Source organism: Camponotus vicinus, unplaced genomic scaffold, assembly GCF_025532165.1.
Source record: "Camponotus vicinus isolate PSW18456_S1 unplaced genomic scaffold, iyCamVici1.0 SCAF_4, whole genome shotgun sequence".
NCBI lineage: Eukaryota > Metazoa > Arthropoda > Insecta > Hymenoptera > Formicidae > Camponotus > Camponotus vicinus.
Window position 1 is genome coordinate 7,093,025 of NW_028141976.1, and position 27,469 is coordinate 7,120,493.

Consider the following 27,469-nt stretch of genomic DNA (forward strand, 5'->3'; position numbering starts at 1 on the left):
ATGTATCAAAGTTTAAAATAAAATAATAAAATTTGACAAAACAGATACGAGAAAATTGTATTAAAACATCAAAAATCTTATAAAATGATTAAATTCAGAAATTGATAACAAAAAAGTCTCATATATAATCTAAATTAGATTTACAAATAATATTTATTTTACGCTATACATATATATATCTATGAATATAAAAATCTTATTACATTCTGTGAAAGAATTATATATAAATATATATATACAAGATGTATATACAAAAAGTGTTGGCAAGACTAAAGAATAGACGAGTCATGTATATAAAAAAAGGAACTGAATATATCATATAATATGTAACATACAAATGCAAGAAACCGTAAAGCGATAGCGGAAAGGAGGCTGGAGAAAATAGAAGAATAAAAATATGCATATAAGAGAGAAAGGAGAAAAAAAATAAAAATGCATGTACAACATGGAATAAAAAAAATAAATAAATCAGAAAAAACGAAAAATAAAAAATAAGCTTAAAATGATTGAGTATATTTTAAATAAGTCATTTATAATATAATATTATATAATAAAATAAGTTATTTATAATATATATGTATATAATATAAAATATAATATAAAATATAATATCATATATATATATATATATATATATATATATATATATATATATATATATATATAGTTTCAGTACGCTTAAGATTTCATGTTTAACGGAAAATTTTATTTAGACTTCATCAAAACTCGGTATAGTCCATTAATTGCTGCACGAAATGATTGGAAAACTTGCATCTAAAGTTGTTTGTAAAACCAGGACAAGAGATTCATCTTCGACGATAAGACGCTCGCTGTGCTGAAGCTTATTACTGAATTCCGGACTTTCGTTAAATAACTCGAATACCTTTCTTTCGGTAGCGATAGAAAAAAGTACGGCTTCACTCAAAAGGAGCTATTTAATTTATCGAGCGTAATGAGAGATATTTTTTCGATAAATTTTTCTTAGCAATTTACATAGTACATTATTGAATAATTATCGGAATAACTATCAATAATTTGATCTTAAGTTTATTGTTATATATCGCTATATTGGAAATAAAAGTATAGGCTTTCACAACGATATACTTTTTTAAAGTATATAATCAGTCAAATTACAAAAAAATTTAAATACAAAAATTAAGATATACCAAATATTTCTATTAAAAAGCAAATGTTTAACTGTTATATTGTGCAGATATATTTGCATCAAATGTTGTATGACGTATTCTCACATGTTTCTATCTATTCAATGTTGCTAAAGTATAACTACACAATAGGTTGGCATCGGCCCAAAAGAGCCAAGCCCAATTAGTAATCTAAGCGAGTTAGTGACCGATATCTAACGCTTCTCGAATTGAATAGGGCAATGTACAACAATACTGTTATTCGCCATCATGTCATATGAAACGACAGGGCCATGTCATGCCGACAATAACAATTTCTGTCATTTACATTAATATATCTCACAGGCATCTTCCGACAATTTCGCAATCATTAAATAAGCAGTCCCTGAATCCATATCATTCAACTCACAACAATGACTATCCGTTTGAGTTTTACTAGCATGCGCAGTAGGAATGATTTCTTGTACCTAGAACGGAATTTAAAATTCATAAGGAATAAATTAATTTTCTCGTTAGAGCATTCTCAAGTTTACGTATTTCTGATCGTATTCCAACTACATATATTTCTGTGTACATTTCTTAGAGAGAGAGAAACACAGTTTATATATTATATATAATCAATAGAAATACACGTTAAAAAAATATTCTCTGAAAGTATATTTTGCAAAACGAAAATGTTACTATTTTAATTTCAAAGAAGAAATATTTTTCTTACTAGAAAATATAAAATAATATTTTTAAGTCTAAAATTGTTGAAATAGAAATAAAACAATATCTTCGTTAAAAATAAATGGAGTAATACATATGTCTCAATTTGTCGTCTCTTTCAAATTGCGTGGCTTTTAAAAGAAAATTGTAATTCTAAGATATGGAGACATGTTTAAATAAATTGCTACCTGTATGTTTGTTATGGAATATTTCGATAAAGATAAGGAAGTCGAGTACTCTTATTCTTGATGAAATATGGTTGGCCCTGCGAATGAATAAATTCCCGGGACAATCTGACCGAATAAACCATGCGAAATAGTATATGTGGCGGCAACGATATTTTACGTTCGACTTGCAGTACGGTGAACATATTTTCCAATTGTGACATGACGACAAATGCGATTACACTTAATTTATTTCAACTATGCATTGATATTATCAATACGACAAATTTCTTTATTATTAATCTGATATAAAGATAATATAGTAATTTAGAAAATAATTATAAACATCGAAATATTCTGCTTAGCTGTTTTGACAGCTATTGTTGTTGATTGTCTCTCATGTTATCTCTATGCTACATTTTTGTTAAATCATTTATATCGACGTTATTTCAACGAAATAAATAGGAAATTGTTTCCTTAAAAAAAAATAATTGAATATATCTTTCCCATTACTTTCATTCAAATATTAGTTAATAATTGTTTCTATGGAAGAAGCAAAGTAGAAATATTTCATGTTTAAAAATAAGCGGATTTGTCATAATAAAATCTACAATAATTACATTAATAAAATCATGATTGCACAAGATTGATTGAAGCGTTTCGATTAAAGTGATGTCGTTAGAACCGGACGATGGCGCGGCGTATGCCCAATCGATGGAATTCAATTTTCCGCGAGAAAAAGCTCCTCAATCTCGCTTTAGCAGGTGCTTAGAACTTTACGGAGAATATAAAGGCATATATGGATGAAAAGATCCTATCGTCGCGAGCAGACTTCTTTCTTTCCGATTTTGCTGGTCAATTCTGTCTAGGAGCGGTACCATCGTTCGAAGAGGATCGCGCATTCACCGGATAATCCTTGCCGATAGCTTTTCTTATGATGGCATATACTGACCGTTTCTAGGCATCGTAGATTGTTCGAGAAAACGGATATCGATTGTTATGCTTATTTCCCGCCATTATTTCCTTTAACAGAAATATCTCTTAGTGTCTCGTACTTCCCCGAATCTGCTTATTTTAAACAACATGATGATAACAAATATAAAGAATAAGAACCTCTCTTTTCTCCCATTGTCGTCTAATTTTTTCGAGATTTCGGAGAGTACTTTATATTGTGTCCAGTTGGGGAATAGTACATACGTATGAACTTCCTTTTCAAGTACTTTTAATACTTATATTTCTCGGATCCAATGTTCTACTTCGGACTAAATTGAGAGTTTTCTGTAATATTTCGCTATCGATTATGTGTTTTCTTGAGAGAGCGGAGAGATTATTTTAAATCATTTTATACGGAACAGTTAAAATATACGATAAAGTTTGCAACAATATCTACTATGATATATTAATATACGCTTTTTGTGTTACATTATTAGATAAAATATAGTTTCATTAAAATTACAGGTTAATGATATTGGCCATTCAGATGATACATAAGATATTTTTTCGTTATAAAGAAGATATAAGATTCTGGTCTGATAGCATTATACAAATAACGATTATTACGGTGAAATAAATCAGTTGCATTTAGATGTGTATAAACAAGTAGCTCTGATATGAACATTAAAAACTAATATCATTTAATACATAAATTAGTTACAAAAATTTTTAGATATTTTATAAAGAAAAAATATATAAATACAATATATGTGTGTATGTGATTATTAGATTACAGATATAAGTTGCTTTGCACTAAAGTGATACTGAATCATTCAGTTATATGAATATTTTATACTTATTGTTAGATTAGAGTGACGTCATTATTCAGGGAATAAAAGGAAATAAATAAATACAGGTAAATAAGGTTCATAACTTCACTTTTAATGTTAGTCTATCAGACTCACTAAAAAAAGCACATGGTCTCGAGTGTTTAGATTATGAGTAAAAAATAGTTAAATCTCAAAAATTAGTTGAATCTCATTTGCCAACATCGAAAAGAAAGTGCATCTAACTTGTGAGTTATGACGTCACAAGTAAGAATTATTTGAGTTGGTGTAAATGGAAAGCAAGTGAGGTTCATAATTAGATTCACATTTATATACATTTAACATTAAATATCTAAATTTTAGATAAAACATTTTTTTCATAAAACATATAAATCTCAAAATTAAGTGTTTACTTAATTTTAAATTTAAAAATTAGAAAACCATACATGCTTTATAAATATATCTTTTTAATTAATAATATTTTTAAATACATCTTTTTAATTACCTAACTAAATATAAATAATTAGAATTAAATATAATTAAATATAATTAATTTATAATAATAAAAAATAATAATAGCAATGATAAAAAATAAAAATTTGCAGAAATTGAGAAGATGCCGTCAACTAAAATAAAAAAGTTAATTACATTTGGTTTTCTATGTGTGGTCTGTTCTTTTTATTTTTCTATATTTTGCGCTGTGAATTTTTCTAGAAAAATATTTTTCTTTATTTCTTATGCAAATTTCTTGGTATTTCTTCTAGTATGTACACGTATATGAATACATTACGAATATTTCGTTCTACTGTTTGTAAAACACTGTGTTTGCAGACATTGTCTACATATTAGATGTACAGAGACGGTTCAATTCAATAGAAACAAGTTTGCTATAAAACTTTTTAGTATTTACAGTAGCCGATTTTGATGAAATTTTCTTTATTTACATTCTAGCATTCGGTTACGTTTGATATAATTTTCTCAGCTTAAATCACATTGAAATAAGTTATTTAAAATTTTTTTTAATCTGACGCAATATAAAGTTAACTATTCTGACGTTTTCTGTCCAGTAAACGACTAGTTTAGATTTACATACTGTAAATTTTTCGTTCGACGAAATGCGAAAATGGATACTGGCCAAGTTGTAGCAAAATATTTTCTTGCTGAGATATATCTTCTGATCAACTCCGTGGAAAATTTCTCTACAATATATTCTTCTACGAACAAATATCACCAGTTTATGCTGTGCGAACAGAAGCGGGAACAGTAATACATACCAAACTAATTGTAAGACGGGAACAGTAATACATAGAAGAATATTCGGAAAACGATGTTCGAGCTTTCATTTTTATTGTTACGCATATATATTCACGAATAAAATACATAAAGATACATTATAATATTTATAAAGTCAATGCGTAGATGATATCGCGATGCTTCTAATGCAAACACTTTTCGGTTTATAAATAACAAATGTTTTATGCATCACGATACTCCTTACTCAACACGTATATTTCTCTTTATCGCAAGAAATAGTAGCGTGACAAAGGGGTAAAAAATATGTGGTTATCAAGGGGGATCTGAACGTCTTTGGAGTTCACGATCAATTCCGGTCACGAGCCCTACAATCATCTCACGGCACAGTCGTCGGATTATTCTGGCTGACGGCGCTTCTTGGTGGCTTTCAGGTAGTCCAAGTGAGGTGGAAATACGTACGATAGTTACCGAGCGTTATTGACGTGCTGTAGTTACTGACCGTCATATATATGTGTGTATATATATGTATACATGTATGTGTATATGTGTATATATATACATATATCGCAGTTATTGATTGTTGCAAGTTTTTATCAATTATAAGTTATGAGTATCCGGTGCGTGATAATGGTTGTTGGCATTGACGTCATGAACTTTATAACGCCTAATTTGGTATAGGTAACACGCACCTCTCTCCATCTCTCGCGCGCGAGATGTTCATAATTAACTATAGTGATGAGGGAGCCAAGCTAATGGGAATATTCATTGTTTAAGCTTTTAAGCCGATATCACGCATTAAAATGACTCTATCAGCGGAGATGCGAGTTTTACGGCAATGAAATAATTGATGCAAAGATGCTTTAAAATGTAAAGAAGGCTGTTATGGATTTTGTAGAGAAAAGTTATTCTAATAAAATTTAATACGTACATGAGAAAACGCATAAAAGGATATATAGTTGTAGCAGTTTTTTAGACAGAAATGAAAACCATAAGAATGTATAAAACGTATATACAATAATATAAATTTTTTGCACTAGAAAGTCATTAAAATTGCAAATGGGATATTACAATATAAAAGCCAGCCTTATATGAGGTTAAAAGAGAACTCATAACTTATGTTTTTCTAAAAAACAGTATTTGTATACGTAACTGTATTTCTGTAAAAATATAAGAAATTTTATTTGTAAATTTTTTTTGCAATTTATGCATAAAAAAGCAAAGTTTTGTTTCTCAATTATATATGTGCATTTTGATAGTTATCATAACGTGTGGATTTTATTCTAAAGTATACTGAAATATTATTTGGTGTCGAGACAATCTAAAAGAAAAAAATATAGCAATTTATGCTTTATTTTATTATTTACCGTCTTTATAAATTCATGTATTTTTTCAGGATACAAATTTACTAAATCATGCTAAAAGTCGCGATATATTTCGACTACGCATGAGATACTTCATATACATCTTTGTTTATACAACTAATCTTTACATAGTATAACCTACGTATGCAGAAATAAGGCACGAGTCATTAATGTAATAACAAACATATAGATTGTAGAACAGTAGTTACGCGCTGTAGTTACTGTTTGTGTTCTACGGACGTATCAGTAGTTGCGGATCGCCATGTCGGACAGTAGTTACTAACCGTTATAAACGGACAGTGATTACTGTTCATTATATACGGACAGTAGTCCAACGGTATGGCTAACAATTGTGACAGCTACATTAGCAATCTGTATCTCCACTTATTATATCAAATAAAAGCTATAACAACAGATAATTTCATAAAAATTGAATGCAGTGAACTCGAAATTCATTTTAGTTATTCGCGTAAAATAATTAAAAATAATATAAAAAATTATTGTAAGGCATATTTTTATATATATATTATATTATTTTTACTATATTTATGTATTTTATATTATATTATTCATATTTATATATATGAATAATATAATTTTGTTATAACATGTATGTAAACTCTCTATTCTATTCTCGCTGCGTTAAAATCGAGAGAATTTTCCAGCAATTTTTTCATCTATGCATATATAGAAATTAAATAATTTTTACATACATATATGACTTTAGAATTTTTTAATTTATTTTTCACTTTTCAATTTTGAAATTATGGAAATATTTTATCTCGCAATTTAACTTTGAATTTAATAATTTTTTTATATTTGCAATTATTACGCTATTATATTGTTATACGATCTAATTAATGTAAAAAATTAAATGAATATTGATTTTACAGAGACAAAAATCATGACACAATTAATGTATATTGATTTTTCTAATAAGGAAAATAAAATATTTTGTCTAACTATCAATTAAAAATCACAAGACACAGACACAAAATAAAATCTGTTATTAAAAATAAAGTTCTTTTATTTTTTTGGACCGGAATACTGTTCATGAGTACCAGATTATCTTTACTAAGAAATCTTTTTTCTGTGACTCGCAGGTGTCATGGATCAAGCGAAAGAACGTACAGGAATTACTGACTGTAGGACTGACGACGTACGCCAACGACGAGCGGTTTCAGGCAATTCATTTCCACCACAGCGAGGATTGGACTCTTCAAATAAAATACGTCCAACCGAGGGATGCCGGACTATATGAGTGCCAAGTGTCCACTCATCCACCGACGAGTATATTTCTCTTGCTTGACGTCGTCGGTAAGCGCCAGACTTTATCACGAAATTAATCAGCAATTATACACTCTTGTCAGTTATAATTTTTTATTACAATCATGAATAATTTATTATTATATAATACTTGCTTATTATATATATTCTATCCTCTATGTATATATATGTATATACAGGGTGTCCCATTTAACTTGAGACATCGAAGTAACTCGAAATCATGGCGGTTTCGGTGAGAATGTTTTAAACAAAAGTTGTATGGTTTTAAGGGGGCCATAAGATGGTGTCATTGCTTTTACCTTGAAAAGTCGTTTGAAGGTCACGTGAAGGTCACCTCCAACTTTTTAAATGGGACACCCTATATACTTTTGCATATTCTTATAGCTTGCCTCGAGAGCTTTCCAAAACACTATAATAAAGTATTTCTTCATTGAGTACTTTTCGAGTTATGAGGTTTGAAATAATTTCTTAATTTTACATAAACCATAAAATATCTATAAAATATTCATTTTTCGATTACCTTACCTTAATATTTTTATGTACAAAATAATGAGAGGAATCAATTGGTGTAAAGAAAACACATAGTTGTTTCGAAGAAAAAATATGTAGTTCTTAATTGCAAATTACATATTTTTTCTCAAAAACAACTATGTGTTTTCTTTGCACCAATCGATTTCTCTCATTATTTTGTACATAAAAGTATTAAGGTAAGATAATCGAAAAGTGAATATTTTACAATATATTTTTTACGGTTTATGTAAAATTAAGAAATTATTTCAAGCCTCATAACTCGAAAAGTACTCAATGAAGAAATACTTTATTATAGTGTTTTGGAAAGCTCTCGAGGCAAGCTATAAGAATATGCAAAAGTATATAGGGTGTCCCATTTAAAAAGTTGGAGGTGACCTTCAAACGACTTTTCAAGGTAAAACCAACAATTACACCATCTTATGGCCTCCTTAAAACCATACAACTTTTGTTTAAAACATTCTCACCGAAACCGCCATGGTTTCGAGTTACTTCGATGTCTCAAGTTAAATGGGACACCTTGTATAATATATTTTTTGTATTTATAAAATTTTATTTACTTTTATTTAATATTTTGTCTCTATAGCTTAAGGTTAAAAGCTGTATAGCTTAAGTTTGATTATAATTTATATTATTATTATAAATGTGAATGAATATATATATATATATATATATATATATATATATATATATCATATAACATAAATTTATAACAAATTTGCATATCATAAAAAATTAGCTATGCTTCTCTATTATCTTATTTCAGTTTATATATTTTTAAATAGTGAAAGCTTATAGAAGATAGCGATGAATGGATTATACTTAAAAGAAAAAATTATACTTTATTAAAAAAGTATTTTTACAATAATAATATTTCTAATTCATAAATTATATTACGATATTTTCCTTTAGAATTCTTAACGTTTCAGATATTTGTCAAACGAGGAAACTTGTATGTATATAATGATAATGTCGAATAATGATAAATTACTTTTTCCAGCAAAAAAACTCGTCTCGACAGTACATCTTGGCGTTTTCCTTCACATCTTTCATCGCATCTCCTTATGTATGATATTCAACTCACACACACTTTACTATACGGAATAAATACATGTGTATATACAACGCGACGAACGCACAATTCGTGTGCAAACGTATGAGAAAAACGCGCAAACTTTCCCGTATGTGGTCGCATGTACATAACGTATATCTTAGTTTTCCTATGGAAAGGAGGTCGTGAAGAGCATCGTACGCAAAGAATGCTGCAATGCTTTTGTCCGTATGCTGATAAGAACGTGTCTATAGCGCTTTTTCCCGTCGCTATAATGCCTATCTAACTGTCTCAACAATTTGTGCGCTTCTGCAACATTCTCTAGATATTTCTCGCGTAACTTGTCTACTTTTATCCTTGATCAGAAGAGGGGTGAAAAAACAGCAGAGCATGATTTTTAAATGTTTATGCTCGGCTTTACCCTTCCGAATAAGCCACTACCGTACGAACGGTTATCTGGCGACAGACATTTTTATTTAGATTTTATTAAGTGACAGACACGTAAAGAGGGGAGATCGATAGCGCGAAAATACTTTCCCGTTGTTGTGTCGCGGGAATTTCACGAAATATTCTCGACGCTACGCCCAGCTCTCGATGCACGCGCGCCAGCCAGCCGCATATTTGCATTTAGATTCGGCTTTTTCCGGCGCGGCATCTCTTATGCGCGAGGCTATCTAATTTCCTCGGGATTTCGGTGCCCTTTTTTCGACGTCCGTGCTCCACGCGGTTTCACCACTCTTTTCCTAAGGATGCTTTTGATATTTATGCCCTCGCAACACGCGCTGTTGAGCCTCGGCCATTTACCCAACCTTTTGAACTTTAGCACTCTCGATCGCACTCTTGCACATGATTTTTATGGATTTCTTCCAAGCAATAACTTTCAAATAGAGTACTACTAGTATATAGATTAAGTTATGATTGGTGGCGATTGTTGACAATTAGAGAAATTACTTCTGATTTTTTTATATATTTGAAAATATATATGATACTGATTAAACTATCGCAAATATTTATATTATGTAGAAAATATTATATAAAAAATATGTACTGAGATATATACACATACATATATTATCGAGAATCGATTTTTATGTTATTTATATTTTTATATTTTAAATAGAAAATAATTTAGATTAAGAGAGAGGATTTTTGAAAGAGAAATAAAATAGAAATTTATATCTATAAATTCTTTTATATATATATTTCTTTTGCCATATTCTAACAACGCATCTTTTGTATAAATTATTATCAACGTTAGTACGCGTTTCATACTGACAGATATTGTGTGTCTAGAACAAACAATATTTTATAAATTTAATAAATCTTTATACATGTACAAAGACAAAATAAGCACAAGAACAACTAAACAGCAAAAGATGATCTATCTACTTGGACGAAATTTTTGTTATAGGATAATATCCTGTCTGAGATGCTACTTTGAGCAAAAAAGACTTTCATCAAATAATACAGTATATTTCATCAAATAATACAGTATATTTTTATCACAATAATAATATCTTTAGAAAATACATATCACTTTAATTTTTTCTTCTTTAGAAAGAACTTTATAAAACTTTTAAAAATTATATACATATGTATACTTTTTATATTTTCTTTTACGATGCAAAAATTACAGAGGCATAGGTGGTTATATTATTTTTCAGAAATATCTATTACGTGTTTTTATGGTTTATAGTTAATATCATTTTTCACAGCTTGTCGCTTTTGTATGTCTATATAATACAAATATTCTTTATCTTGATATTTTTTTATACAGAATATTTTGGAATCATCTGGTAAATACTATAATTTTATCTATATCATTTTCTTGAGCTTTTATCTTTGCTCCCCGTTATTTTTTGCCGAATTACATTCACATATATGTGAGTCTTTCTCACTGCTTCTTTCATATTTATATACCATCGTCTGAAATGCTTTCAATACATTTCTCTGCCCGCACGCGCTTCTTCTTTCTCCTTAACATCTCAAAAGACGAGGGTGAAAACAATTTAAGGAATTGAACGCGACAGATCAAGCTCTATATTGATCGGACTGATCCTACTTCGATATGAATGTATAACATAAATATTTTAAGTAAAAAAAAAGACGATATGCAAATGTGTATAACTTGATAATTCACATATAATAATATCAAAAATATTCTATCTTCATGAATATTATTTAATTTTTTCAATTAATCGATCTAATTGATTTAAGGTCTAATTATTAATAAGATTATTTATAAATAAATAAGGTGTATGTATGTGTGATAATATAAAATTTTTGTAATATAGGACATAACAAGCTGTGTTGATGTATGTATGTATACATACATTTCATATGCATATTTATATACAGGGTGTCCTAGACCACCCGTACACCCCTTTTCTTTCAAAAACTAAACACTTAAAACACTATAATAAAGTATTTTTTCATCAAGTACTTTTCGAGTTATAAGGCTTGAAATAATTTCTTAATTTTATATAAACCATAAAATATCTAGTAAAATATTCATTTTTCGATTATCTTACTTTAATACTTTTATGTACAAAATAATGAGAGGAATCAATTGGTGTAAAGAAAACACAAAATTGTTTCGAAAAAAAAATGTAATTTGCAATTAACAATTACATTTTTTTTTTCGAAACAATTTTGTGTTTTCTTTACACCAATTGATTCCTCTCATTATTTTGTACATAAAAGTATTAAGGTAAGATAATCGAAAAATGAATATTTTACTAGATATTTTATGGTTTATGTAAAATTAAGAAATTATTTCAAGCCTTATAACTCGAAAAGTACTTGATGAAAAAATACTTTATTATAGTGTTTTGGAAAGCTCTCGACATAAGCTATAAGAATATGCAATAAAAAATAGGTGGTTCCATTTAAGAAATTAAAGGTGTCCTTGACCTCACCTTAACGATGCCATCCAAGGTCAAACCAATGACACCATCTTATGTTCCCCTCAAAACCATACAATTTTTGTCGAAAACGTTTTTCTCTAAAATGCTTAGTTTTTGAAAGAAAAGGGGTGTACGGGTGGTCTAGGACACCCTGTATATTATTTCATATATGTGTAATACTTAAGCAACGTCCTTCGAGGATCGATTTGTTTTAGATGATTTATTGTAAGATGAATCGCATTTGTGCTCTGATTACGTTTTCTTATTTATACCAGAGTTAATTTATAATGCCAAGTTATTTATAATGCATACTCTAATTCCTGACAGTATATATTTTATGTATGCAGCACCGCGTAATTTTCTCGAGATGTCGGTTCATGTTTTTGCTTGGAGCATCTTGGCACGCTATACGTAACTAAAGTCTTTTCTTACGTGTCTTTAATATTTATATTTTTCCCCGTAAGTGCTCTCGTCTGCAGAATTTAGGGTATTTTCCCCGTTGTTGACCTTTCGATCGCATCAAAGCTTCGGAGAAGATGGAACCTAATAAATGGAATTATCTGCTATCAAATATAAAAGTGCTCAGCAAAAAGCACTGATAAAAGCATGAACTTTTGCTTTCATTCTTTGAGTTCTAAAGAAATTTAGACACAATCTTACGATTTAAATAATAGATTCTTGTTTACTTAGTTTTAAAACTAATTATTTCAGCTTTCTTTAAGTTTTTTATTTAAATTTCTACTTTAGAAATCCTGATTAAATTGGATATAAAGTCAAAAATACAAAAAACAGAAATAACTAAAAGTTTATTGTATATAAAGTACATTTATAATAAAACTTCTACTTCCACTAACTTTCGTAAATTAATATTTTTATTTGGATTTCTATTTTGTTCTCATCGAATTGATTATTAATTTAATTTCAAGTAATGTGACGTGAATAAGCTACTTCCGTTATTTTGTAAAATAGAATAATTTTATAATAGTATAGTATCTGGTTATCTTTATAATTATTAAAAATAACCATCTTATTTATTTAATTATACAAATATAATACTCGCAAGTCTAATCAAATATTAATTTCCGAGGACGCGTACATCCTTATAAAGAAAATTGAAATAAACCTGTCGAAACGCAGCGCGCAAGTGGATGAAAAAGATCTAATTGAAAATACTAAGAATAAGAACTCAGAAGGAAAGGTGAATTTAATGAAGGCAGTGAATCGGAAGGAATCCGGAGTATAACTTTCGAATCAATATGATCGTGATATTGTCTTTGAAATGAAGATAGTTTTAAACTCGGCCTTAATGAGCTCTCATTAAAATACAATTGCCGAGCAAGGCGCGCACTCCTTCGTCCATTTGTTCTAACTCTGAACATATTTTGTTCTTAGAAGATTACCCCGGGCTCTTCTTTCTCTCTCTCTCTCACTCTTTCTGTATGTCTCTTGGCAAAACCACTACGACTTTGATCACCCGATACCGGCACATCGTCCTTAAGCTTCCAATAACCGATGTGCGCGCGATATAATATTCCATAGCACTTTATATAAGCCGCCCAATTCCCCGTACGTAACATCTCGAATTTCTAATTTACACGGCCCTCTTAGTTTCCCATTTAATTACTACGGATAACATGCAACACGTCTGATAAGTCGCGAATGATACTCGGCTATCCGCATCGCCGTTATAAATGGCTCAACGCTTCTTTTCCACGCCCGCGAGAGACTTTGAATTATTAATCCTCAGTGGGTCGGTGTTATTTCTCACGTGATATAGTTTACGCCACGTCGTGCGATATTTATGTCAGTTTTATTATACTTATATGCGACGGAATAGCAACGTTTCGTTTGCGATTAACGATCCGCGTTGAGAATTTGTTTTGATTACATAAAAAATGCTACGAGAATATCCAAAAACGATAAAAAGAGAGATAGAAATGTACAAATTTATTCCATTGTTTCACACGGGAGCGTAATATATAGATTGCTGTTTAATATAAAGTGATCTGATTAAAAAAACATTGTAATTGAATCTGTTTGTTTTCTACAAGATTTGACCCCCTATAAAAATAAAATAAATATTACAAAATATCAGATCATTTTACTCTTTTTTTTCAAAATAAATGATTTTATAAAATATCTTCAAAATTTTTCATAAAAATATTGTAAAATTATACATACATATAAAGAAAACAAAGAACTATTCGAACTAAATGAAAAACATCTTGTTTTAATTATATTTTTCCGAATAATATTTTTTTAATAGAGACACACAGTTGAGTGACATTAAACAAGGTGAAAATGTATCACGTTGAAATATTCTGTGCTATTGTTCGAGCATAAAAAAAATTAGAATATTTCTCATCGCGAAAAGAGCAAGAAGTCTGTAAACAAGAAGTAAAAATTTCTCCTGAACCCAGTTCATAATCGAAACGTCGCGTTTTACAAGAACGACATCGGATCTCTCCTTGCGATAAAGCGGGGGTGGCCCGCGTAAACGCTTTGTAAAGGCTGTCAAAAAATTGTTCAGACAAGCATCGGACAAGGGCGTACGCTCTAGCGATTTTAAACTGCGACAGTTCCCGCAGGAATCGACGTATATTCACTCCAGGGTCGGGGATGCCCTCAGATCGCGCGCAAACGTTTCGAATCACATCTCGACTATCCGTTCGGGGTCGTGACAGTGGTCGGCCAGTAAAAGCGTATCTAGACTAGCTGGAGTACGCGAATATTGGTCGGCGTGTTTACAGTGTTCTCTCTCACACATCTGATCCACTATCATGCCCTTCCCCTCTCTTGTTCCCTCGTCGTCGACGCGCGGCGTGTCAGGTCGCGTCGAGTGAAAGGGTGAAACGCGCCAGGGCGTGAGCGGACTTAAAATTCGCCCTCGCTCCTCGCGAGATACCGCAAAACGTGAGTCATCTCGACAGTATTTCTCAAAGTCAGGATCAGAAACTCCTTGAAAATTTTCCTGTGTCAAGAAACTCGACCAATGCTTATAAATGATGCTTGCGAACATATCATAGAATATCTTTCTTATTCAAGTTGAAGAGAAATGTTATGAGGTTGTAATGCAAATAATGCAATAAATAATAGAAAATAATAACTTGTGCGGAAAGAGTGTAATAGATATGGATTTTTATTAAAAACGCAAACGTGTTGAAACGTAAATGTATAAGATATTACACTAATAAAAAAAAATAGTTGTAATTACCATAAATATAGTTATTTTTAATGCCAACTGTAAAGTTAAAGTTATTATTATTAATCAATATATTATAGTGGTAATAACTATAAAAATAGAATCTCAACTATGATTTTTTTACTATGCAATTATAATTGGCCTCTTTTTTTAGTGTATTATAATAGCTAGGTACTAATCAACAAAAAAGAAAAAAATAGAAGACGCTTTTAAATACTTTTATCTTATAAAAAAAATTCAAAGTCACGATTTTTTTTTCCATCTTTATATTTACTTTACTATTGTCATATACAAATAATATAACTCATCACGAATAAAAATGTTTAACACATACATTGCAATATGTCAATAATATTTATAAAAATACTATTGGAGCGAGTGTTTTTGAAATCAATCAATTGAAATGCTTGACATCTAATACGATGTGCTTCGCGAAAGTAGATAACCAGCAGCAGACGTAAATTTTTTTTTCAAAATATGCAGCTGTCAAAATATCACATGTTCGTATAATCGCTTTGAAACGTTACGTCCAAATCGTGAATTTATCAATCCAATGTTCGATTTAAATATTTTGAAAATTCTGTGTGTCATATATTGCTCAATACTATTGATTTATAAATTTCAAAATCAATATAAACATCCAGACGAAAGAATAAATGGCTTCAATTTACGTTGAAAGTTGTTAAAAATTCTGTACGAGTACAACAATTAATGATAGAAACAGATATTAAAAGAAGATTATCTTTCCATGATTGATTCCACTTTTGATTGATTAGCACTACATGGCGATAATCCGTGATAGTATAAGGTATTATATACGGATATACATACGCAATTTTCAATTTTCATTAATATATATCATTTTCATTTAAATCACTTTATTAGGTTTAATGAAAATAAACAGCTTCTCAATAGAATGTATTAAATTTCTATGGTTAACATAAATGAATATCGAATATCAATTGTTGACTGTTTAACAAACTAATAATCGTTTTAGAGTGATTGTTCTAGGAAATATCGCGTTGCACTGAATAGCAACTGATAAAGTAATTAAAGCTATTAATGTTATGAATTATGGAATTCATAATAACATTCTTGACGCTATTATTTTACGTAGCTTTAATAGAAATAGCAATTATCATTCTCGAGTATTAAATTGTCATTCTTGCCAATATAAATTGGAATTTCCGTGAATAGTAATATTTATCATACGTGACAACTATTCTACAGAAAAAAGCACTCTGTGGAGTATACTGTCCCAGAACATCGTCTAATTGAATACTTAATTAATAGACAATTTACTCAATGGGGGGTGAATTGTTCGAGAAATTAATTATCTCAAGAGATTCGCTCTTACTAGGTAATTAATCATGATGGAAAACGTTTCGTTGAATCATATTATCCAATGAAAAGAGCTTTCTCAGATCTACAAAATTTTAAATTTTCAACGTTGTATTAATAATATATGTAATATAAACAAATATAAATTCTTTTGTTCAGCCTGTATTTCAAAGCTTGAGTGTTGAAATAAAAAATTAATACTTTGTTGTTGTAAAAAAATATCATATATCGAAATCATAATCAATATTCTTCAATATCTGAGTGACATAAATACAATTGGCATTCGACTAATGGAAATATGTAAACAACATACGGACTTGTTATTCCAAATGAAAAGTTAATAATCGGATGCTTTTTCATACAAATGCTGCTTACAAACATATATACATTATAATGCATGTTCATTATAATTTTAATATTATTGGATAAAACGTCATGTCAGCATTTCCGATAAATCATCCTGCTGTGGCAATTACATCAATTGCCTATTACGTAAATCTCGTAGACCAAATATCATTGGGGTTTCCCTCATCAGAAGAGTATTCAATTACAATTAATAAATTATAGCATACTCGATCGTTAATAATTGTCAAATTATTGCACGCATTTAAATAGCTATTTTAAGAAGCTGATAGAATATGATATAAAAATAAATGAAGAGAGTAGCTAAATTTTTTTAAAAAACAAGGTAAGATAATAAATTAAATTACTATTATTCACATTTTTTTGATAAACTTTGAAAACAGTTAATTAAGACAGAATTATTAAAAAGCATAGCTTGTAATATTTGTTAACGAACACTTTTCACCCCCCAATTATACATTTAAAGGGAATATAGTATAAATATAAAATTTAATTATTATTCTATCCAAACAATTTTTCTAAAAAAACTGCACATCATTAGTTATTATTTTCTGCTATAACATTTTAAAAAAGATTCATGCCTAAACACGATGAATTTTTCAAGATAATCGCTCGCTATGCCAATCTCTTTACCACAGCCATTTGAGAAACCCTGGCACTACGTGCCCGAGATCCTGTCGCTTCCCCGTACGAGCTATTCTCTCTTCCCGGTTCCTGCACACCCGTAGTAGTAAACAATACCCCGACGTCTATCCGGGGCTATAAGCGGCTCACGTCTCACGTGTCACGTTCGGCCATTTTCAGAAGCCAGAGCGGAGATAGTCGGCCCGGCGGAGAAATTCGTGAGGCCCGGCAGCACGCTGCAGCTTCATTGTCTGGTGAAAAAGTCGACGGAGGTGCCGTTATACGTCTTCTGGTACCACAACTTCCGTATGATCAACTATGACGTCGATCAGGGCGTCAATGTCAGCACTGATCTCGCAAATCGAGAAAGCTGGCTGGAGGTGCCAAGAGCGTCGGATCGTCATTCGGGCAATTACACTTGCGAGGCTAACAATGCTCAACCGGCGCGCGTCCTGGTGCACGTTTTCAAAGGCGACAATCCCGCCGCTATGCAACACAGCATGGCATCGTCGCCGTCAGTGATGGCTTGCACCGCTTTGCTCACCATGTTTGTCACGCTTAAGCTGGCATTGCAGACGAACTGGACTTTGTGACGTGCGTGAGTGTAAGACTCCGTGCATGTTGAATTCCGAAATGTGTGTTAGCGAAATTGTGTAATATTATCATTTTATCGTGTCTCTCATCCTTTTTTGCGTGACTTCGCGGATTGTATCGTGCAAGGATGTGAGTGCCCTAGTTTGCTCGCCGAAGTTGTAAAACGGCAGTATGTCATGGTGTTTCCAGTTGAAGACACATCGTTATTATTGATATCGGTGGTATCGGAACTCTCTTGGAGCTGCGAGATTGGCTGTGATTGATTACTATCCCTTTCGGATCATCAACTTTACCTAACATCGAACAAAATAACGTCGGAAGACCAGCTGTGATCATTTGCGCTATCGAGCAGTTTAGTCCGTCGTAAGCGCATTCAATTACAATTCAATGAGGGATATGTAACAATGCAATATGCTAATGCAAAGCATAATGTCATCACTAATGCAAAGGATAATGTCATCACTACAAGATTATTAATGATCGATCACTCACGTGTTCGTCTGTATATTGACGCAAATTTTGTGGATTCAGGAAATATGTTTAAACAGAGATCGATGTAATAAGAGTATCGTAATAGTTCATCTGTTCGCGCGCACGTAATTGAACGGTCATCTGTCGAATCAAAAAAGTTAAATCCTGGAATAAAGTGCCATCATAACTTTCAGATGAATCACACTATATCATCCGTTCTTCTATCGATCGATCGCTTACATTCCGTGTCGCATGTTGGAACGAGAAATATTAAAGTCGTAATGCAGAGGCAGATGGTATTGAGAGAGTGTTGGATTAACTCCTGGTAAGATAATATTCACGGTCGATCGTTTACGATTCGCGTGCACATTTGAATGGAAAAAAATTAACGTTGATACAAACGAAGACAGACTCATCAATTCTCTCTCTCGGCAGCTAATACGAAGAGTTCGATAAACGTCCCGTACCGATTTCAACGAACTGGAATTTCTATCTCGCGTGAATGTAAAACGTATGTATAAGATTGAAAGTTGTTAGACAGATATTGATTTGTTTATCGGACAACGTATGTAATTAAACGGTTAAGTCTAAACTGGTAGAAAAATCACATGCGCGACAGATACTTTACTGAGAATGCTCACCCTATTTACGGCGCGCGTGAAAGTAAGATTGATAACGTGGGTCGGAACTATTCGTAATACGTCAAACCACGATGCGTGAGCATCACCGATCGCCAGCGACGGATGCATTAAAGTAACGAGAATGATACATTCGCCGTCATCGTTAATCGCAGATTGTTACTAGCTACTTTGTTCGCGACCTGGCAGGTGTCATATATACAGCAAGTGGAAGAAATACAGTTTCGAAAAGTTGCGAAAGTATATAACGTCTTTCCTTATGGACGGCCTAAGATGCTTTACTGGCAAGTTTTAACAAGGAATATCTAGGGTATGATATTATCTTTTCTCCGATATGTACCGAGTTTGATGAGTGATAAATGGTGGATACAAGTGAAATGCTGAGACTTAAGCAAACAAACTCAACTTGCTACTATGTGTTCTATAAAATGACTCTCGCAAGCCGCGCGCGCATACAAGCGAACATCTGTTAAGTGCTCCTGGATGCGAAACTATCGTGCCAAGATTCTTTTATAATTAGAAGTTTACTGAAAGTCAAGTCTAAGAATTCTTAAACCACTCGCATCAATCAGGAAAGCATATTTGCATTTGTAAAAAAATGTTTCCGATCAATTTAATCTCATATCGAGAATTGTTGCTCAAATTTTTGCATAAATCTTTTTTTTAATTGCAATTATTGATTACACTCTAAATTCTTCTACTAAAATTTACTAAATTAACAAATTGTTATTAAGATGTATATCAATAAATTAAATATGTCTCTTTTTCTCTCACATTTCAAATAAATAACAAAATAATTAAAAACTTAATTGAATATAAAAAATGCATTATATTATAATGCTTTTGGAATGATACTATCTGTAAAATTAATTATTTATTTCGTATTTATTATTAAATAGATTTTTAAGAGAAACAAAAAATCGAAATGAAAAGAAATTAAAGTTTATTTGTAAAAATTATGGTTGTAAATTTGATTAATTCGCATCTTTTGATTATCAAAGACGATGCGATCGGCTTAAGTAACGTTATAGTTACTAATGAATTATTATGGATTAACGGTGATAATAAGTACAGCACAATATGTCGCGTTAATTTAATCTTTACTAATTAAAACAGTAGACGCAATGTTTATTGAATATTTATCTTATTGCATCATTCAAATTTGAAAAAAGATAACACTGCTTCTTTTTTCAGTAAACAAGAAACGCTTTTTTACGCTTTTCGAGGAGCATAAAATGCACGTATTCAAGCGACAATCTATCCGACATGATTGATATTACAAGCAAGAGTGCGGTGCACATGGCTTTTCCGATAATGAAACGATAATTGTTTAATCGGTCTACGACGAGTGTCATAATTAGCGACGATATTTCCGGGCTGCTGCACCGTCATTTCGCCCGCCATAATTTTCCGTAATTTGCCTGGATGCGACCTTGCTCCGAAAACCAGAACAAGCTGCTAACCTTGCACGCGTGCATCCCCGATTGAAAGTGCAAGCGCTGGCTGCCGATAATCCTTAACCACGCGCGAATATTCTGACACTGACAAATTACGGAGTTTGGAACTTGTTAATCTTGATTATCACCCTCTTCACATATACATAGACACATACACAGTACCGTCGCTGATGTGCGCGATGAAAAATTGTAGGAAAGAATGTACGTCTGTATGAACGAACGAGCGAGGCCGGCAAAGTTAAGAAGTATTGCGTGTTTTCGAAAGTTCTCTAAGCTGACGGTAAATTGCAAACTGCCGGAATCACCGAATTTAATGCACAGCACCCGTCGGGAAGTTGGCACAACGCGAGCAAACTTAAGTCGACTATTGCTGAACGGAAAGAATTAATTAATGAATTGACTTTAGAAACTTTAGAGATACATTTGTTATCAAGAATTTCAAGACAATAGTAAATCCTGGATTTTTTTATCTCTGAGCATAGTAGTCGCTTTGTATTTTCTACAGAAATAATTGAGACAACTCTATTGCGAACCGTATGTTTAAATATCTTTTGGATAAAATCTCACCTGTAAAGAAATTATCAATTAAGGGAGATAGATGAAACGTAAAAAGTTTTTGCAAATTATATCTAAAAATATTTCTCTGATATTATTAGGAAAGTCTCACATCTAAAATGGAAAATCTCACATTTTCAATTATTATTACAAATCGTTACAAAAAATTCATTTTTTTTTAAATTTTACTAAATGAAAAGAAGGAATAATCTTAGATTATCTGAAATATTCCAAATATTAGGCACATATGATTTCTAATAATCTCGTAATTTCTGTCGGTTGGGCTCCATTTCAGCGAATTCAAGCTGCATCCAAATGTAAGCGACACGCACGTACAGAATAATCTTGTATATTCGGTCTACGTAACCGGCGCACATAATTAATCGCGATAATTCTGCCGTGATGCAACGCAGCCTAACGATATTATCCTCCGTCGCTGCGCCGCTGACCTTGTTTATAACGTCGAAATTAGTTATACCCGATGTTCACCAGAGAGATGTTTCTGGCTACGAGTTGCAAGGAACATCTCCCTGCGGATTTCAGCGCATGCAACGCGCTGCTCGCGTTTAACCTTGGGGCCTCGTGCTAGGAATAGAAATGGATAAGCGAAAGGATTTGACGTTATCAAATACCATTGGAAAAAGAGAAAGAGATAAAAATCCAGTCTTAATGGAGGGGGTGAGATTTTCGCTGCGTATAAATTCTACGCGCGATGCTTCGGCGATACAATTTTCGCTCTCGCTCGCACGCGTCTGCTCTTTTCCCGGATATTTCAGTAGTGAAATATCGTGAAAAATATGTCGCGTTGGATTTATTCGCTGTCGAAGCAGCAGACTCATACGATCATGACCCATTGTCCGTTTTTGATGATTGCTACTTTTTTTGCGTTTTGCCGAGAAACAAAATCCGCTGGATCGCTTCGATCTCTACTAGACTTGTTTCGCAAAATAAAAGTGGCGGTAGTGTCACTGTTCGCTCGTGTGATGATTGATACTTTTTTTGGCATTTTGCTGAGAAACAAAATCCGCGTTTTTATCGTTTCGATGTAATGGATCCATGTCACTAGATAAAAATTGGATGATGGTTTCAAAAGGTTCACCTTTTATAAGTTATTCTCTTTCAAAATGACCGACTCAATTAGCTGAGTGATCAAATGTATCACGAAAAATTACCAAAAAGGAAATTTATGAACGCTATAAATTTTTCTACCCATCAGCGAGCAAAAAACGGGAAAAGACGGCGTACCCAGCGGTCGGCGGTGCTGCGAGTTTAAATACATTGTTTCATTTACCCCCGTCTCCTCCATTAATTCATTATCCTGCAATAGGTGTCCCAAACGGCCATATATCGTGCATTTTCGACGGGAATAATCTCTCGTACTGCGAATAGCACTCAACAAACGCACCATTCAGCATCGTTGAATGAAGAGTTCTAGCTGATGCGTGAAAATCCGCGCAGCGGCTTCTCCCCTAGATTAAGAGAATGTTAATGACTGGACAATGCTTTGAAAAAGAATCGATCGCTCGACGCGCGATTTCAAGTAACTCTAAACGGTAATATCTCTGTAACTACGTTGTCTGGAATATTGTTTAATCATTAAGCGTATAATAAATGGTTTAAACAATCATATACCGATTTTTCAAGTGCAATTACACTCTTGTGTGTCATATTTTAAAAATTTAAGATTAATTACACAAAATGCTTTTAATTAGAAAAAAATGATATAAAAGTAATGTATTTTTAATTTCAGCAATTAATCATTTTCAGTTATTATCTTGTTGATGGATTTTATATTATTCTTATCGTCATAGGATATATACATATAAGTGTAACAAAATTTCCAGAAAACAATTTCTTATTTAAACATAATATATAGTGTTATTAAGTAATACAACTTAATATCAATATATAATATCAAATATATGTAAAAAATGATAAATTGTAAATCGATGAGATAATGTAATTTATTGCAAGATTAAAACAATTTATGTTATTGGTATCTCTGGTAAGTGTAATTATCACGTTGCAATTTGATGGGTTGACCTCGATAATATCAACGTGCTAATGACATTGTTTACCACATTAAAATTGACGTTCCCGTTCGACCAGCACATGTCGATCATTGTACCATGTTCGAATAGCGCATAGATGGATAACTTCTCATTAATTTACGAAAGGAGACAATTACGTTCCTGAATAGTTTCACGAAATTTGTGGACATTGCCAATTAATGCTATTATATTTTTAAAAATGCATCGATTTACGATTATCATTTAATTGTATCTATTGAAAAATTAATGTATTTAAAAATTAAGCACCAAAACTAAAAGAATTTTCGATAAAATCTTAGATTTTATGAAACTATAGAGTTTGCAATTATATTTAAAGATAAATTTCATGTTATTTTAAATTAATTATCGGGAATTTAACTATTTTTAAAAATTAAAATAATCTACTATTGTTAAACATTTAATGCTTAATTGCTGTGAAATGTAATTTACAACGAGATTAATTATATTTATATCTGCTATTCTTAATCTATATAAATACATATTTTTTAAATATTATAGTTATAATATTTTTTACAGTTTTAGTTTAAGATATTTTTTAATTTTTATTTTAAACAAAACTTATAAACACATATTTAATTTTATAGTTTCGTTAAGGAGATATATTTACAAATATATACTTTCAGAAGATAGAATTCAAGCGTAATAACTTGTACAGGATTTCCTATGATTTTCCCTATGATCTCTCTCGGTCTGTACACAAAGTTAAATTCCGATAATCGTTTGATCCGTGTAGACTATTAGATTAAAGCCTCGCATGTTATTCCATAAATACGAATGCTAACTAATACTAATGAAACAGTTCGTAGCCAAGAGCACTGATTACCTTGAGAAAATCAAATTTGCACGACTATGTTCGACGGAATATAATCTTATTCATGGTGTTGAAATTGAAATTTTAATTCTGAAATGTACCGTTTCCTTGCGTCCAAGTTCGTATATTACGATTAAATTACGAAATTATCCTGCACGTTTTGACGACTTTAATTCCCAACACAGTGACGTTTTGACAATTCACTTCATTTTTGCATATTCTCCATTCAAACGTTTAGACATTTAATTAACATTTTTACTGTATAAATATTTATAAATGTCAAAAATGAATCAAATGTACTAGCTTAAATGGAAGAGAATAATTAAATTATTCTTTATACCTGCCTATCTTGATTAACTTAGCAGTTAAGTTTAATGTTTCTACGTATCTTTTATGCCTTTTATATGTAATAAAACAGATTATGTTTAAAAAAGAAGCATGATATATATTATAATATACTATTAAAAAATAATTATTGCTAAAATAATTACTGTTATTTTTTATTAAATAAATTATCATATTCTTCAATTGCCATATTCAAATAGATAAGTTTTTAATATATATATATATATATATATATATATATATATATATATATATTGTATATATTTATTTAATCGATATATATATGTATATTTATTACCGATTACTTTATAGTTAGCGATTTTATAATTAAAAGTTTCCTGCTGGGCAGTATAAAACTTCTGTATACATACGTATCATTCTGTAAATAATATATTATTTATAAAAGATAATTTCTGCGAAATATCCATTATGTAAGTATTTCATTAAATCGTTATTATTCGACAACATTCAATATAGTGGATTAAATGCGAGAAACAGAATGAAATTTTGTGTAATACGCGATTTTTATATGAAAAGAATGTTTATGAATATTAATGAATTATCAATATACAAGAATTATAATTTTTATTATTCATGTTAAAGTAAATTTTTTAAAAATATTTTGGATTATATTTGCTTAAAAGAATATCACAGATATTTTTCTGAATGTTCGTATTATTTCGGTTAATGCACAGGAAAATGTTATTATTAAAAATTAATCTATTATCAGATTAAAAGTGGCTTTCAGGTGATTGATTGCAGGATTTTTCGCACCGACCAGCCTGGCAGGCGTTAATCTCCCAATCGCGCGTTAAACCCGTTCGGGTTTCACCCTCCGAGCCGATCTGCAAATAACGGTTCATAATCAGGTGAGCGCATTCACGCCCAAACACAAATCAACAATTCCGGAGTAAACGACTACCCTTTCGGAATCACACACTCGACGCGCTCCACGGACGTGGGGAACAATCGATTTCGAAATCTCTTCTTTCTCCAGTGTGGTGAAACCCTTCAGCCGATCGGGAATTGAGCACCCCAGCGCGGTCCCAGCCGACATTCGTCGATATCTCTGGGTAAATATGAAACTCACCCGCACATTCGCGCGTAAACACGTTGCATATCGATGCGTCGATTTCGTATAAAAAAAAAAAGGGGAAAAAAGATCTCAACACACAGACGCAAGCGAGGCACGTCGGCCGTTGCCGCAAATCGAATGGATGCTGCATTCGCAATCAGCATCCGATATCCGAGCGTGCTAAATTTGAATCGTTAATATCGCGCACCGACACGTCGGTCGTCATTATTCCAGAAAGATGACTCTAATCTATCCGCGCCATCTCGTCATAGGCGTAGGAGCGACTATATTGCTGATTCATGTTTTCGATAAGAATATTGTTGTAGTTAGTTGAGCGTAGTCAAATCTCTCTCTCTCTCTCTCTCTCTCTCTCTCTCTCACTTTCTCGGTTCACCACGATTCGTAACAACCTTCCTCGTTGTATCAGATCCACTACGGATCTCGAAGTAACGTTGGCTGTCTACATTGGGATAAAACCCGGATTATTATATGTTCCCGCCATATATATCTTCCCGGACGAACGGACAGAAGGGAGTATCAGCGTGAAAGCCATGACGGATACTGGCCTCGCTTCTGATAACAATGCCGATAACCGTCTGCGCGAATCTAGTCATGTTACGATGTCCGTTGTTACGTCCGTTGTTACGAGTCATGGTTGATTAATTTACGTTGATTTTAATTTTCTCCCCGGCAAACCGAAAAGCTCAAAATATTTGCGGAACAATGCATCAACGTGGAAATATCTTCGATAATCCGATTAATATCGTATTGCTTTGTATTAGAGCATTAATTAAAATAATCTGTTTAAAATCAAATGATAAAAATAAATTGCGCGAAAGATGAAAACTGCACGACATAGATATAAATTACGTAATAAAGATATTTAAATTAGATAACAGAAATGTATATCTGTAGTCTAATGCAGTTATTTGCAATTCTACGTCACTTTGCATATTTTATAGTCAGTCATGACATACAATTCCCTCTCGGATAAAATCGGATTAGCGTCAGAGAGAATAGCTTATATATAATACTATTTGGTACATTGTTACTTACACTAAATTAACGCAAAAGCAAAATTATTATTTTAATGTATGCATGTCTTTAAACTAACTTTAAAGACAGAGAACAATTGGACATACTTGATATCATTTCAATCGACACTTATGTATTATATTATAGAAGAACAATAAATAAATTTTACTTGTAACTAACTACTTGTAGATAAGATAACAAATAAGTGAATTAGATTTACACATACAAATTAGTAAAAATTATTAGATATTCTTTTATTCTTATAATAAATAAATATTATATATATATATATATATATATATATATATATATATATATATATACAGGGTGAGCCATTTTAATTAACGCACGCAATTATTTCGGAAACAAAGCATTTTAGAGAAAAATGTTTCAGACAAAAGTTTTATGGTTTCGAGGGGGCCATAAGACGGTATCATTGGTTTGACCTTGAAGAGTTATTTGAAGGTCACATGAAGGTCACCTTCAATTTCTTAAATGGAACCTACTATTTTTCATTGCATATTCTTGTAGCTTATCTCGAGAGCTTTCCAAAACACTATAATTAAGTACCTTTTCGTTAAGTACTTTTTGAGTTATGAGGCTTGAAATAATTTCTTAATTTTACATAAACCGTAAAATATCTTGTAAAATATTCATTTTCCGATTATCTTACCTTAATACTTTTACGTACAAAATAATGAGAGGAATCAACTGGTGTAAAGAAA

The 27,469-nt window shown here is 31.5% G+C and overlaps 1 protein-coding gene across 2 annotated transcripts in view; it reads left to right on the top strand.

Annotated features, from left to right (window-relative positions):
- The window catches only part of LOC145969909 (lachesin), a 118,180-nt gene that overhangs the window by 87,380 nt on the left and 3,331 nt on the right, over positions 1 to 27,469 (top strand). The window contains exons 6-7 of one of the 2 annotated variants that reach the window (XM_083096234.1): positions 7,493 to 7,706; positions 17,872 to 23,033. In XM_083096234.1, coding sequence (XP_082952360.1) covers positions 7,493 to 7,706; positions 17,872 to 18,284 — 627 coding nt within the window. In that variant the 3' untranslated portion in view covers positions 18,285 to 23,033. Of the gene's footprint in view, positions 1 to 7,492; positions 7,707 to 17,871; positions 23,034 to 27,469 lie in introns of those variants that run through there. The other variant, XM_083096236.1, reaches the window with a different exon arrangement.